The 11,936-nt window shown below is 63.2% G+C and overlaps 4 protein-coding genes across 4 annotated transcripts; 2 read left to right on the top strand and 2 right to left on the bottom strand.

Annotated features, from left to right (window-relative positions):
- Positions 1–4: 4 nt before the first annotated feature.
- Positions 5–1,964, bottom strand: EMIHUDRAFT_99943 (hypothetical protein; the record flags this gene model as incomplete). The annotated part of the gene is made up of 2 exons (XM_005780826.1): positions 5–1,267; positions 1,368–1,964. The coding sequence occupies 2 exons, from the start codon at positions 1,962–1,964 to the stop codon at positions 5–7; spliced, it is 1,860 nt and encodes a 619-aa protein (XP_005780883.1).
- Positions 1,965–4,003: 2,039 nt separating this feature from the next.
- Positions 4,004–4,789, top strand: EMIHUDRAFT_434770 (hypothetical protein). Its single transcript, XM_005780825.1, has 3 exons — positions 4,004–4,229; positions 4,290–4,403; positions 4,469–4,789. The coding sequence occupies exons 1-3, from the start codon at positions 4,011–4,013 to the stop codon at positions 4,634–4,636; spliced, it is 501 nt and encodes a 166-aa protein (XP_005780882.1). The 5' UTR covers positions 4,004–4,010; the 3' UTR covers positions 4,637–4,789.
- A 992-nt stretch (positions 4,790–5,781) lies between these two features.
- EMIHUDRAFT_99941 (hypothetical protein) lies at positions 5,782–7,950 on the bottom strand (the record flags this gene model as incomplete). The annotated part of the gene is made up of 1 exon (XM_005780824.1): positions 5,782–7,950. The coding sequence occupies one exon, from the start codon at positions 7,948–7,950 to the stop codon at positions 5,782–5,784; it is 2,169 nt and encodes a 722-aa protein (XP_005780881.1).
- Positions 7,951–10,949: 2,999 nt separating this feature from the next.
- On the top strand, positions 10,950–11,678 carry EMIHUDRAFT_353429 (hypothetical protein; the record flags this gene model as incomplete). The annotated part of the gene is made up of 1 exon (XM_005780823.1): positions 10,950–11,678. A coding segment is annotated over one exon (729 nt), but the record flags the coding sequence as incomplete, so codon positions are not given.
- Positions 11,679–11,936: the final 258 nt, after the last annotated feature.

Below are 11,936 nucleotides of genomic sequence, written 5' to 3'. Positions count from 1 at the left end.
CTGTTTACTTGTCGAGCGCCTTGAGGTCCTCCTTGCTCCAGACGGAGGGGAAGCACTTTGGCACCAGCTTGCGGATCAGGGGGAGGAAGGCGATGAAGAATGGGAAGATGACCGAGATGTACGGGTTTGGCACCTTGGTCAGGGCGTAGAGGACGGCGAGGCAGGAGAACTGGAAGAGCGTATAGAGGTGGAGCGGTTTGCGCGCCACCTGGGTCACGTAGTCGTACTGCGGGTACTTCTTCGGGTCCCAGATGAGCCACAGCCAGAGCCGCTCGTACAGCTGCACGCCTGGCAGCGCCGTGACGCCCATGTAGAGGAAGACGCCCGCCAGGACCACCTTCGGGATCTTGGTGAGCACCGCGGAGAGGCCGAGCGCGGCGAGGAGGAGGCAGTGGATGCCCAGGTGCGTCACCCGCTGCTCGACCACGTTGGTCACCTTGGAGACCGTCTGGCCGTGCTCGTTCGTGGAGTCCTCGCGCGTCATGAGCGACATGAGGTGCGACATCGAGCGGACGGTCGCGGCGTGCGTGAAGGGGAGGCCGAAGAAGCCGCAGATGGGGTAGATGAAGATGCCGCACACGAGGAGGTCGAGGTGGTACGCGCCGCCCTTCTTCAGGTTGTGGTCCTTGCGGTTGATGAGCAGCGTCGTCAGGTTCTGGTCGAGGTAGCCGAGCACGGCGAGGCCGAGCGCCGGCACGGCGGCGAAGAAGATGAAGCCGACGCCGGGCGTGTCGTAGCCGGAGGCGGTCTCGTCCCCGAACGGGTTGACGAACCAGCCGCGCGACTCGCCGGTCCCGTTGAGCGTCGCGGTGGGCACAATCTCGTCCGGCATGTCGAGGCAGGGCACGTCGACGTCGCGGAAGCCGTAGTTGATGCCCGAGTAGAGGAGGATGGAGAGGGTGACGCCGTAGTTGGCGACGAGCTTGCGGACGAGCGGCGTCGTCTCGTTGCGCTTGGGGAAGGCGCGGCACCACATGGCGGTGAAGTAGGTGAAGAGGCCGAGCAGCGTGCCGAGGAAGGCCTTTGCGCGGTTGGCCGGCGCCGCCGGGTCGTCGCCCTCGACGTCGGGGTCGGCGAGGTAGAGCTTGATGAGGGTGGTGAAGGCGCCGACGATGAAGATGATCGAGATGAGGAAGGAGAAGATCTCCTCGGTGAACCTTGTGCACACCTTCATGCACGCCGAGAGGTCGAAGAGCGCGACGATGATCGTGAAGAGCGAGCACCACAGCGCTTGCCAGACGCGCGCCGCCAGGAAGTCGACCTCCATCTGCCGGGGGGGGGGGGGGGTGAAGGGGGGGAGGGGTGAGAGGGGGGAGGGGGCGGGCGGGCCGGGGTGCGGGGAGGGAGGGGGGGGGGGGGGGGGGAACCCCCCCCCATTGGCAAATCTCGTAAAAAACGACGGGGAAGGCGAGCTCGGGGCCGGTCGCGCCGAGGATGCAGAGGGGCTGGCCCGAGAGGAAGGAGTAGATGAGGCCCGACATGCCAGACGAGATGATCGTCTCGATGACGCCGAGCTGGTTGTCGGTCGCGTCGGCGAAGGCGGCGCCGAAGGTGACGGCGGGCGAGAGGCAGGCGAAGAAGAGGAAGCAGATGGAGGCGGTCGTCTTCATGCAATTGCCGCCGGTGAAGGCCTCGGTCCAGTCCGACACGTAGAGCGGCACGCGGCGCAGCAGGTCGGCGCGGAGCCCGCCCGCGAAGCGGCCGGAGAACTCGAGCGGCGCGAGCTCCGAGATGGGCTTCTTCCCCTTCCGCCGCTTCGCCCCGCTGGATTTCGTGGCCGCTCCCACCATCCCGCTCTCCTGGTCCGGCGTCTCGGGCACCGACTTTGGCTCAGACCCGGTTTCCTCTGCGAACGGGTCAGCCTCTGCATCGTGACCAGCCGTCGCCGGCGTCTCCAAGGCGTCCGCGACGTGGTTGACAGAGGAATAGTTGTCGTCGCCCGGGTACTCCTCCCTCTTCGACATAATGTGGACCTAACGGGGTGGGCAAAAGGAGGCTGATGTCGGTAGGGGTTTTCGACCCGCGGCCGCGATGCGGATTGCGAGCCAGGAATCGCAGATCTCGTTGTTCTCCGGGAGGCGGCGTGCTCGTCGCGGGAAGTGTGGTGGTCTCTCTCTCTCTCTCTCTCGGATGTGAGCTCTTGTGCCCAGGATGGGGAAGCTTCGCGATCACCTTTACCTGTGTCACGTTGCCCGCTGCGCGTTTCTTCGACGGGAGTCTCAACCACAGCGCCTTGATTGAGAAGAAACTACGTCCCGCGCTTTGCGCTGGTCTATGAGAGGTTGAGGAGGTTCGTCGTCGTCGTCGTCGAGGCCCTGGGGATGGGGGGAGACTACCCGCAGGCATTTAGAAGGCCCGCGCGCAGGGGGGTGGGCCACACACAACCCGCGGGCCCGAAATCGTACAGTGACATTCGAGAACAAAACAAATTCGAGAGAGATTTTGTTTGTTGAGATTCTTAGCAATACCAAACAAATCTAACACTCACACGTCATTTGGGGCCTGGAGCCCTGTTCACGCGCGCGCGAGACGTGCAGACAGGGTTGCCAGGTGGTGTTGTTTGTTGTTGTTTGTTGACATTCGTACACGCAAAAACAAAACAAACACGCTAACACGGCTCCCGGCCCCAAATGATGTGTGAGTGTCAGAATTGTTTGGTATTGCTAAAAATCTCTCTCTCTACACACAACACGGGGTCCGGAGCCCGGAGGCGGGCTCGGCAAACGTATGCGCCGCCTCGGGGGGCGAACGGAGCCCCCCACGCCCCGCCTGGTCGGCCAGCGGAGCCCCCACTCCCGGTGTGCCGGCGGGAGCGGCGGGGGCTCCGGTGCTGGCCGGCGCAACCGAGGTTGGCCACATCTCCAGCGAGCCGGCGGCGCAGCGTGGCCGGCCGAATCGGCCTCTCCAAGCGTGGCAGGGAGCTCTGGAATTACGCTTTGGGAGTGCCGATTCGTGCCCGATGCTATGAACATCCAGGCCCGCGTTTTGCTATATAGTGAGAACTAACACGTGATGAAGTGTAAAGGAGACGACGCTTCATAAGATCCTCCTCCATTCTAAGCAAACGTCCAACGATCAGTCACACCAACCAGAGAGGGGCAACACAACAACAACACACAATGCAGTCCAAAGGCAGCGCCTGGAGTGCTGAAAAACAGCTGAAGACGTATGTCGTGCGATGCAAGTGCTCCAAGTGCGATGCAACGATGGACATTTTGCGTTTGATTCATGTCGTTTACGGCATTTCGCTTCGCTGCGCGACCTGGGGAGAGGTCGGAAGTGCGGCATTTTGGGCGGCAGTGGCATATGTGTGGTCCCAAAATCACGAGATGAACCCGAACCCCGTCTTGCGTTCTGGCGGCCGACCTCGGAATATGACAGCAGTATGGACATGGCTGTGAAGGCTCCTGCGCAGCCATCTTACTTCAGGATGGATGGCTGAGTTAGCTACAGTGCAGCCATTCATAGCCTCCAGAGCCCGATGGCTGCAATACCCAATACAACCACACAGGGCAGCCATCCTGATGAGTAGGGATGGTTGGAAGCTCGCGCGCCGCAGCCATTCCGCCCGCCCCGGCTGAGCTGGCTATATCTGGACGACTGGGGCAGGGCGACTCACCGACCGGAAGGTGAAGGGGGACGAGCGAGGGCGGAGGCAGACTCAGCTGCTCTTGAAGTGCAGCGGACCGCCAGGCTCGCCGGCAGCATCCGCAGGGAGGCCGCATATCATGCGCCGGTCTTCTGAACAGCATGACAGCCGCAGCCGCGGTGGCAGAGTCGGCCGCGGCTCGAAGCAGCAGCTTTTGGTCGGAGCATGATGCATGTGCATGGCTGGCTGCTGATAATCGACATCAGCCATCCCGCCGCCCCCGCCACGCGCGCAGATGGCTCCGCGCTCGTCGCCCCAGCCTGTGGGCAGGGGGGCTGCCATACGGTATCAAGCACCTAGCTCCCTACCAGCATGAGCCCGAACCCCGGCGTTTGGTTACCTTGCTCGCGCGCTGGTGTGTATGGCCATCTCCCCCGACCTCTCAGATCCGCTCGACGACGCCAAGGGCGGCATCTCGCTATGGGGCCGCTGGCTGCAGGACAGGGACGAGCAGGTGGTGCTGAAGCTGCGGGTGGCGACCGGCACAAAGGGTCGAGCTGTTCGGGTCGACTTCAAGTCGGCGAGCCTCAAGGTGGCGGTGAATGCCGAGGTCTGCATGGACGGCACGCTGAGCGCGCAGGCGCCTCGCCGCACACGCCTCGCTCCCGGCCCGCGAGGCCCACGGACCTCGCACCGTCAGGTGCTTCCTGATGAGTGCGAGTGGCAGCTCGACGACGACGCCGAGGGCGGCCGCGAGCTCGTCGTCACGCTCCGCAAGGCGTCGCCGGGCTGGTGGGACCGCGTGCTGCAGCAGGCGTGCCAGCCGCCCGCGCGACGCAAGCCGTACCCTCGCCCAGCCTCCCGCTTCTCCGCTCTCAGGATGCGCCCATCTCCACCAAGGCCTTTGACGAGCCGCCCTTCATGCTCGGGGGGATGACGGATCTGCAGTGCGCCCCGCCGCCCGCCCTCGCGCGCGGCACAACCTCACTCCGCACGGCCCGCGCCGCGGCAGGCACGAGAGCATGCGGGACCACGTCGCGCGGATGACGGGCGGAGGCACACCAGGCAGCGCGTGGGACGGGAGGTGACGGCATCGAGGCGCAGGAAAGAGGCCCGTCGAGCCTGCCGCCTCTCCCGTTGAGGTGCCTCTGCCTTAAATCAGGTGCATGTTTTTGTATGTCTCGAGCGCGTGAGACTGGCCCAGGGAACTATATCTTCTCTCGCTCTTGACGACACACTATACACACACGACTATATATATAGACAGTGAGAGACACAGTGACGAGTGAAGAGTGAGTTATGAGTCACTCTATCGGACTGACACGGTGTGTTCCCGAGTGTCCCTGGGCGACGAGTCCTGGCTTCGTCCGGAGGTCCGTGGAGCATCTCGAGGGAAAGACGTCGACAGCGAAGAGCTCGTGTGCGAGAGAGTTTGGCGTGAGAGCTATGCGATTGTGCAGCCGCAAACGCAAGAGGTGTCCGTCGGATCGCTGAATGAGTTCATCCCGCCGCGCTGGCGCTCGCGGGGGGGCTTGGTGACTTGCGCGGCGTAAACCTTTGCCTGCAACGAGAGGGTGTTTTGGTTGAGCGGCCGGCGCGTTCGGCGAATGAGGTGGGTACTGTGATTGGGCGGAACCTTCAGTTCCTCGTTCTCACGTTGCAGGTCCTCGTACGTGGGCTGCGGCTCCTCTGCGTCGGGCATCGTCAGGATGTGCAGATTTAGGCGGAAGGCAAAGCGAGGCAAAGTGTCACGGCAACGCACTCCCGGGTGCTACTTTTCTCTTTTCCGATACGAAAGGTTCTCGAAAGGGGAGCATGCACATGACATGAACATGATTTCGGGCCCTGACTGTCGTTGCTGTCTCTCCTCCTTCTCATCTGATGAGTGAGAGAGACAGGACCATCGGGTCCTTGGATACCCATCACTGAGCCGACAATGCTACGGGTAGCCCCAGGGTGGCGCCCACCCCCATACCCTCGGGCACTTGCCTGCGCCCTCACGCGCTAGCCTACGCCCTGCCCCGCAAGATCTCACTCCATCCCTCTAGCTCTACCGAGTACCGTCTCTGCTGTGTGACTGTTATTTTATTATAATCATGCATACTTTACGTTGTGCACATATCAGCGCGCGCATGCGCGCTACTACATGGGCATGGTACAGATGGTGCACATATCAAGGCATGTGCGTGCCACTACAGGGGACATGGTACAGATACGCTGCACTGTTCTGCGCTTTCCGCAGCCCCCACCTGCTCGTCGTCGTCCTCAGACAGCGCCGGGACTGCCGTCGGCCGCAGCCCGGCCGCCGCTCGTCTAGAGGTGCTCGTGCTGCTCCTGATCCTCACCCCAAGGGAATCGAAGGCGCGCCGAAACTCGAGCCTGTTTGGTAGCTGCCGCGGCCTCGCACCGTTGCGCAGCCGGATCTCGTCGCGCGTGGGCTGCTTGCGCAGCAGCTTCCTCTGGCGAGCGTAGCTCCGAATGCCCAGCCAGCCGACAATGCACAGAAGGACGACAAAAGTGGGGACGAGCGACTTGATGATCCCAGCCGTCGACATGGAAGGTACCCCGATGCCAACAATCATGCGCGCGCCGGGGTCGCTAAGGTATGGGTCGGAGAGGTCGAGCTGGAAGAGGACGAGCAGGGAGGTAGTGTACAGGAAGGGGAGCGTCAGCCGTGCGAGGCGGTCGACCTGCTGAGCGGCGCCAGCCCAGTGGGCCCGGCTCCGCCGCTGCGTGAGCTCCTGCGCGTGCAAGAAGTTTTCGGCCGCCTGCTCCACGTATGGGATGGGCTCGTCGGCGAGGACGGTAGCGCAAAGCTCGACAAACTCTCTCCGGACGATGAGGCCATCCTGATTCAAGTCCGCCAGCTTACACACACGCGTGCAAGCTTCGCTTTCCCACTCGACCAAGATGAAAGAGAGGAAGCGGCTCATATCCTCGAGGCCCAAGTAGCCGTCGGCCTCGGCGTCGATTCTAAAGAAGAGGCTCTCGTAGAAGGCCAGGCGCGAAGCGACTACCTGCGCGTCGACGGTGCTCTGCGCGCCCGACAAGCCCGCGCCGCGCAGCCACACGCTACCTGGTCCCTCGCTGCTGCCTGGTCCCGCGCCACTCCGCGTGAGGCTGCGGTAGATCGGGCCGGCGCACGGCTCCACATCAGGATCGACGCCGCCTGTGAGCACAGTCTCGTCTGCCAGCACCGTGCGTCCGGCGGGGTCGTAGCCGAGGGCGAGGCGGCACATAAGCACTATCCATCTCGGAAGGATGTACTTCTTTCGGTGGTACGCAAGGGAGAGCACCACCAACGACTCGATGAGCGAGAGGACGCTGAAGGCGGAGCAGACCACTGTGAAGAGATCGATCCACAGCAGCTCTCCACAGACGGGCAGGAAGTTGGCCATCACTACCTTGGTCACCTCCGCCGCGAGCAGCAGCGTGATTCCGTACGAGAGGCGCTCGCCCACCTCGCATGACATGAAGAAGACGCCCATGGAGCAGTACGTCAGCAGCACAGACGGCCAGATGACGAGCGTGGTATAGTACTCATGCGCGCGGTCCAGGTTGACCAAGTACTTGAGAATCGGCCACGGCTCATCGGGGCAGCACGGGTAAAAGTAAGTCTCCCGGGAGACCTCGATCGACTTGATAGTGTACTCCTGGTACGACGTGCCGGCCGACTCCTCCTGGCTCGAGAAGACGTAGCCGCCGTCTTCGAGGGTGATGTTCTGCACATTGCCGCTGAGGGACCAGCCACCCATCTCAATCACACACGAGAGCGTGTCGAAGGGAAAGGCGACTAGCCCCGAAAATTTGCACATGACGTCGAGCATGCCTGGCCGGCTCCAGAACACAGAGCCGTCCGGAGAGACTGTCATGGCGACGGCATCGAGCGTGTTGCTTATCCCCACCATGGTATTGTAGGGCTGGATGTCGGGGACCCAAACCTCGTGCTCGCCGAAGACGGCGTAGCTGAGGTTGCTATACTCGGCCGCATTCCACCGGAGCCGCTCGTCGGACCACGTCAGGCGGAGCCAGATCTTGAGCCGCATCGAGCCCTCGGCTGCCCGGACTCCCTCCACCTTGAAGAAGCGTATCTGTACGCCGACGGTGGTGATGGGAGCAGCCAACCGGTCGTACCCTCGAAGCAGGTCACTGCGAAGCCGCGTGGCCTCGCTAGTGAGGCTGGGCTGGGTTAGCTCCGGGCCCGATGCGCGACCGGCGAAAGACAGCTCCGTTGGCTTGACGGCGGAAGGCTGCTGCGTGTAGCTGGGCGCCGGGGGAGGGAAGTACCGCGCGGACCCGGGAATCACCGCCACGGCCTGTGGCAGCGTCGCCGCAAGCAGAGCCGAGAGCGATTCGCGCATGTATGTGCTTGTGCTCTCTCTCTAGGGCCTAGAGAACACCCGCCCCTCTCCCTTTCTCTAGTGTAGACTCCTCTCAGGCGCCAGCCTCTGAGCGCGCTCAGCGGACGCACGTTTCTCCCGGAACTTATACGAAAATTAGGAATCAAGCTTTCATTAATTGGGAGAAATGCTGCGGCCCGCAAATCGCACCCACACCCAACGCACTCGGTCAGCGTCGCTCCAGCTCTGTTACACTGGGTGTTAGATTTGTTTGGTATTGATGGTATTGCTAAAAATCTCTCTCTGTCCTGTTTGTTTGTTTGTGAGCGAGCGAGCGAGGGAGGGAGGGAGGGAGGGAGGGAGGGAGGGAGGGAGGGAGGGAAGCAGGGAGGGAGGAGGCAGAGTGTTCTAAAATTCTTCGCCGTCCTCGCGGGAGTCGCTTAGGCGGCTCCCGTGGTGTACCTGTGTTGGGGAGAGAGAGGACTCTCTCCCTGTGTTAGTGCCAGTGTGCGCCAGTCCCGTGCCTAGTGTAAAAAGAAAGAAAGAAAACAGACAACCCAAGGGAGGGATGGGAGGACGGCACGCCGCCACCACACAGGGATTTTAAGGAGACGTGCGAAGGAGTCGTTGAAAATTCTTTTCCGCACACTGCGAGGGAGTTTCGTTGTAAAATTCTTTTCCGCTCACACAACACTGGGCACGGGACTGGCGCGCACTGGCACTAACACAGGTACACCACGGGAGCCGCCTAAGCGACTCCCGCGAGGACGGCGAGGCACTTAGCTCCGTGCACTCGACCGCCCTCGCCGCAGGCAAGCTCATTCACAATCTGCTCTGCGATGGCCGTGTGAAGAACGACTGAGATGCGCTGCTTCTGCAGCCACACCCAACTCAAATTCTTTTCCGCTCGTGTGCCCCCCAAACTGTGGCGGCGCCCAGCGTGCTGTGAGAAAGGTTGAGAGCACTTGGAGCACTTGACAACACCTGCGAGGCCTGAGCCACATGACTGCGGCCTTGTTGATGACGCCTCTGAACTCCTTGCTGCCGCTGTTCCCACCTATCCGTCTCCGTGCGTCGAGCTCCGACTGGTTCGCCGGCCCAAAGTTTGCTCTGCCTCACGGAAGCACTCCGGTGTTCTCGTGGGCGCCGCAGCACACCGACCGTGGTTCGGTGCAGGCCTCCTTCAACCTGACAATCTGGAGCGCAGTGGGACGCGTCGTGTGGAGTGGCTACGCGGCCTCGAGTCAGCCGCACATGCGCTACCCTCCCGGCCTGCGGCATACCTCGGCACCCCCTTGCACGGAATCTGAGCGTGAGGGAATCTGAGCGTGAAGGAATCTGAGCGTGAGGGAACCTGGGCAGTGCCGCGTAGTGCGGCGTGCGCGCGGGCGTGCGCGCGGGCGTGCGCGGGCGTGCGCGGGCGTGCGCGGGCGTGCGCGGGCGTGCGCGCGCGGGCGCGTAGTGCTGCGTAGTGCCGCGTAGTGCCGCGTGCGCACACGTGCGCGCACGCGCGCGCGCGCGCACGTGCGCGCGCGTGCGCGGCGTGCGCGCGCGTGCGCACGCGTGCGCGGCATGCGCGGCCAGGGCGCAGGCAAGTGCCTGAGGGTATGGGGGTGGGCGCCACCCTGGGGCTACCCATAAGCATCGTCGGCTCAGCGATGGGTATCCCTTCAGCCACCCACCAACGCGAGAGAATCTCTCTCCAACGCGAGATCACCCGAGAGCAGCTGAGTCTGCCTCTGGCCTCGCCTCCCTCTCCCTCAGGCATTCGTGGCATCCTATGGGTCGTCCAGAGTATCGACCTCTGGCTAGTCAGCCAGCCCCACTTTGTCTTAGGGCACCATGAAGTATAGCGATCGCCATCTCGCTGTGGCCTCTCCGCAAGGCCCCCCGCAGGCCCCCCGACCGCGTCGAACTCATCGGCGCGGGCTCTCTCGGCTACGGGACCGGCCCCAGCTTCGGCTGAGGGCTAACAAGCTGCCGAGCCACCAGTGAGGGTGGGCGAGACGATCGAGGGGTCCCGTAGCTACCATGCGCGGAATCGACCCTATCAAGTGCTCAAGTGCTCAAGCTGCCGAGCCCAAATCACTGTGAGAGTCGTGATTTCTTGTTGATTTCAAAAATCTCTCTCTCCTGAGTGAGACAACTGCGAGAGACAACAACACAAAAACATGAAAAAAGGGACAACCCTCTGACACAACAAAAAGTGAGTGAGAGAGAGAGAGAGAGAGTGAGTGAGAGAGAGAGAAAGAGAGAGAGAGAGAGAGAGAGAGAGAGCGGGAGATTTAGCAATACCAAACAACTCATGTTTTGTGTGTCATCTGAGAGAGAGAGAGATTTTGTTGTCATCTGTGGACTGTGCTTGCGAGAGACAGAGAGAGATTTGTGTTGCTTGCGTGTAGCGGCTTACCGCTGCTTTTGCCGCTGTTGCTGCCTCTGCTGCGGCTGCTGCTATAGCCCGTGGGTGTGACATGAGGTTGCCAGCGATACACATGTAGCCGGCTGCACTCCAAGTGCTCCAAGTGCCCGCAGCTGCGGCCGCAGCCACCGCCCGGCGAGGACGCTGCGGTGCGGACGCTCTGCGGGCGCGGGCACGGGCGTGGAGGAGGCGCTCAAGCTGGCAGGAGGAGGATGCGTATGGAGGCGGAGATGATGGGGGCGCTCGCCGCGTGCGGGATTGAGCGCCTCCCTCTCTCTCCGGCTGCGCGCCCTGAGGCCTGAGTGACCGGTGCTCCGGAGGTTTGTTTTGTTGCAGCCTCCGAGTCGGCGTCTAGCGCGCGCGATAAGGTTTTTGCTCGCCTTCCCTGGGACCCCGCGTGTTGCGTGACTGTGTGCGCGCGATTTCGGGCCCGGCTTCTGCTTTTGCGTGACGCCATTTCGGGCCCGGGTTGCGCCAAGCTTTCGGCGGGTTGTGATCTTCTGTAAAGCTAGCCGTGAAGAGCGCCGTTTTGCATCACGTCGGCGGCTTCTCGTCGAAGCTGTGTGTCCGATCGACTTTCGCTGCTTGCCGGTCGTCTGTGATGGAGTCGCCCTCCCGCGAGTCGCCGGACGCGTCGATCGCGTCCGGTGAGCTGCCGCACGGGCTGACGATCGTGTCTGAGGAAGCGCTTGCTGCTCCGGCCCCGGGCGGCTCGAAGCTGCGCGAGCGCGCCCGACCGGCACGCACGTACAGAAAGGGGATGATCGCCGACGTGCCGCTGATGCTATCGCTGCGCGGGAGCGCGCTGGTGCGCACGCTTCCGTGGGCTACGCTCGCCGGCGGCTACGCGGCCGTGCTCCACACCCAGGTCGGCTGCCAGGTGTGGCCCTCATTTTGCGCAAACGGCAACCCGCAAGACGGCATCGAAGGGAACAACTCAGACAACGACTTCATCTTCATGCACACGTACGCGTACTCGGCGATCCTGCTCGCCTCGGGCTTCGGGCTCGTGATGCGGCTCAACCAGAGCCTCGGCCGCTACTGGGAGGCTCGCTCCGCGGTGCAGAGCATGGCGAGCAAGTGGTGCGACGCCATCCTCATGTCGGCGTACATGGACGAGGAGGCGGACGACGAGGCGAAGCTGCGAGAGAAGGAGTCGGCGGCCTTCGCGCGCTGCCTGCTCCACCTTGGCTCGCTGCTCCACGCGACGGCGATCCACACCCTCCGCTGCGACCGAAGCCTCGACTCGCTCCGCGCCCGCTCTCCTTCCCGCCGGCCGGGCGAGCAGAGGCACCAGAGCTACACGGCGGCGTCGTGGTTCGACGGGCTCGCGGACGACGAGGCGGACTTCGCGCGTCGCAACCCGGTCGACGTGCTCGGCGGCCTCGAGCCCTGCGAGCGCCACTCCCTCGAGCGGTCGACTGAGCGGGTGCACGTCGTCCTCGGCTGGCTCCACTCCCTCCTCGTCAAGCGGCGCAAGACGGGCGAGCCACCGCCCAGGCCCTCGCCCCACCACCACGCACTCGCCCCTGTGCGCCTCCTCCCCCCACGCCACTTCCGCGAAGGGCTAGCGGTGGCGGCGTCGGGG

The sequence above is a fragment of the Emiliania huxleyi genome (genome assembly GCF_000372725.1).
Source record: "Emiliania huxleyi CCMP1516 chromosome Unknown EMIHUscaffold_21, whole genome shotgun sequence".
NCBI lineage: Eukaryota > Haptophyta > Isochrysidales > Noelaerhabdaceae > Emiliania > Emiliania huxleyi.
Note: the sequence above shows the minus strand (reverse complement) of the source record. Positions and strands in the feature narration are given on the sequence as shown.

Excerpts from the sequence above, each read along its gene's own strand:
- EMIHUDRAFT_434770 (XM_005780825.1), top strand. The coding sequence starts at position 4,011 with ATGGCCATCTCCCCCGACCTCTCAGATCCGCTCGACGACGCCAAGGGC. Across the intron at positions 4,230-4,289 it reads ACGGCACGCTGAGCGCGCAG|GTGCTTCCTGATGAGTGCGA; the intron begins GCGCCTCGCCGC and ends TCGCACCGTCAG. Across the intron at positions 4,404-4,468 it reads GGGACCGCGTGCTGCAGCAG|GATGCGCCCATCTCCACCAA; the intron begins GCGTGCCAGCCG and ends CTCCGCTCTCAG.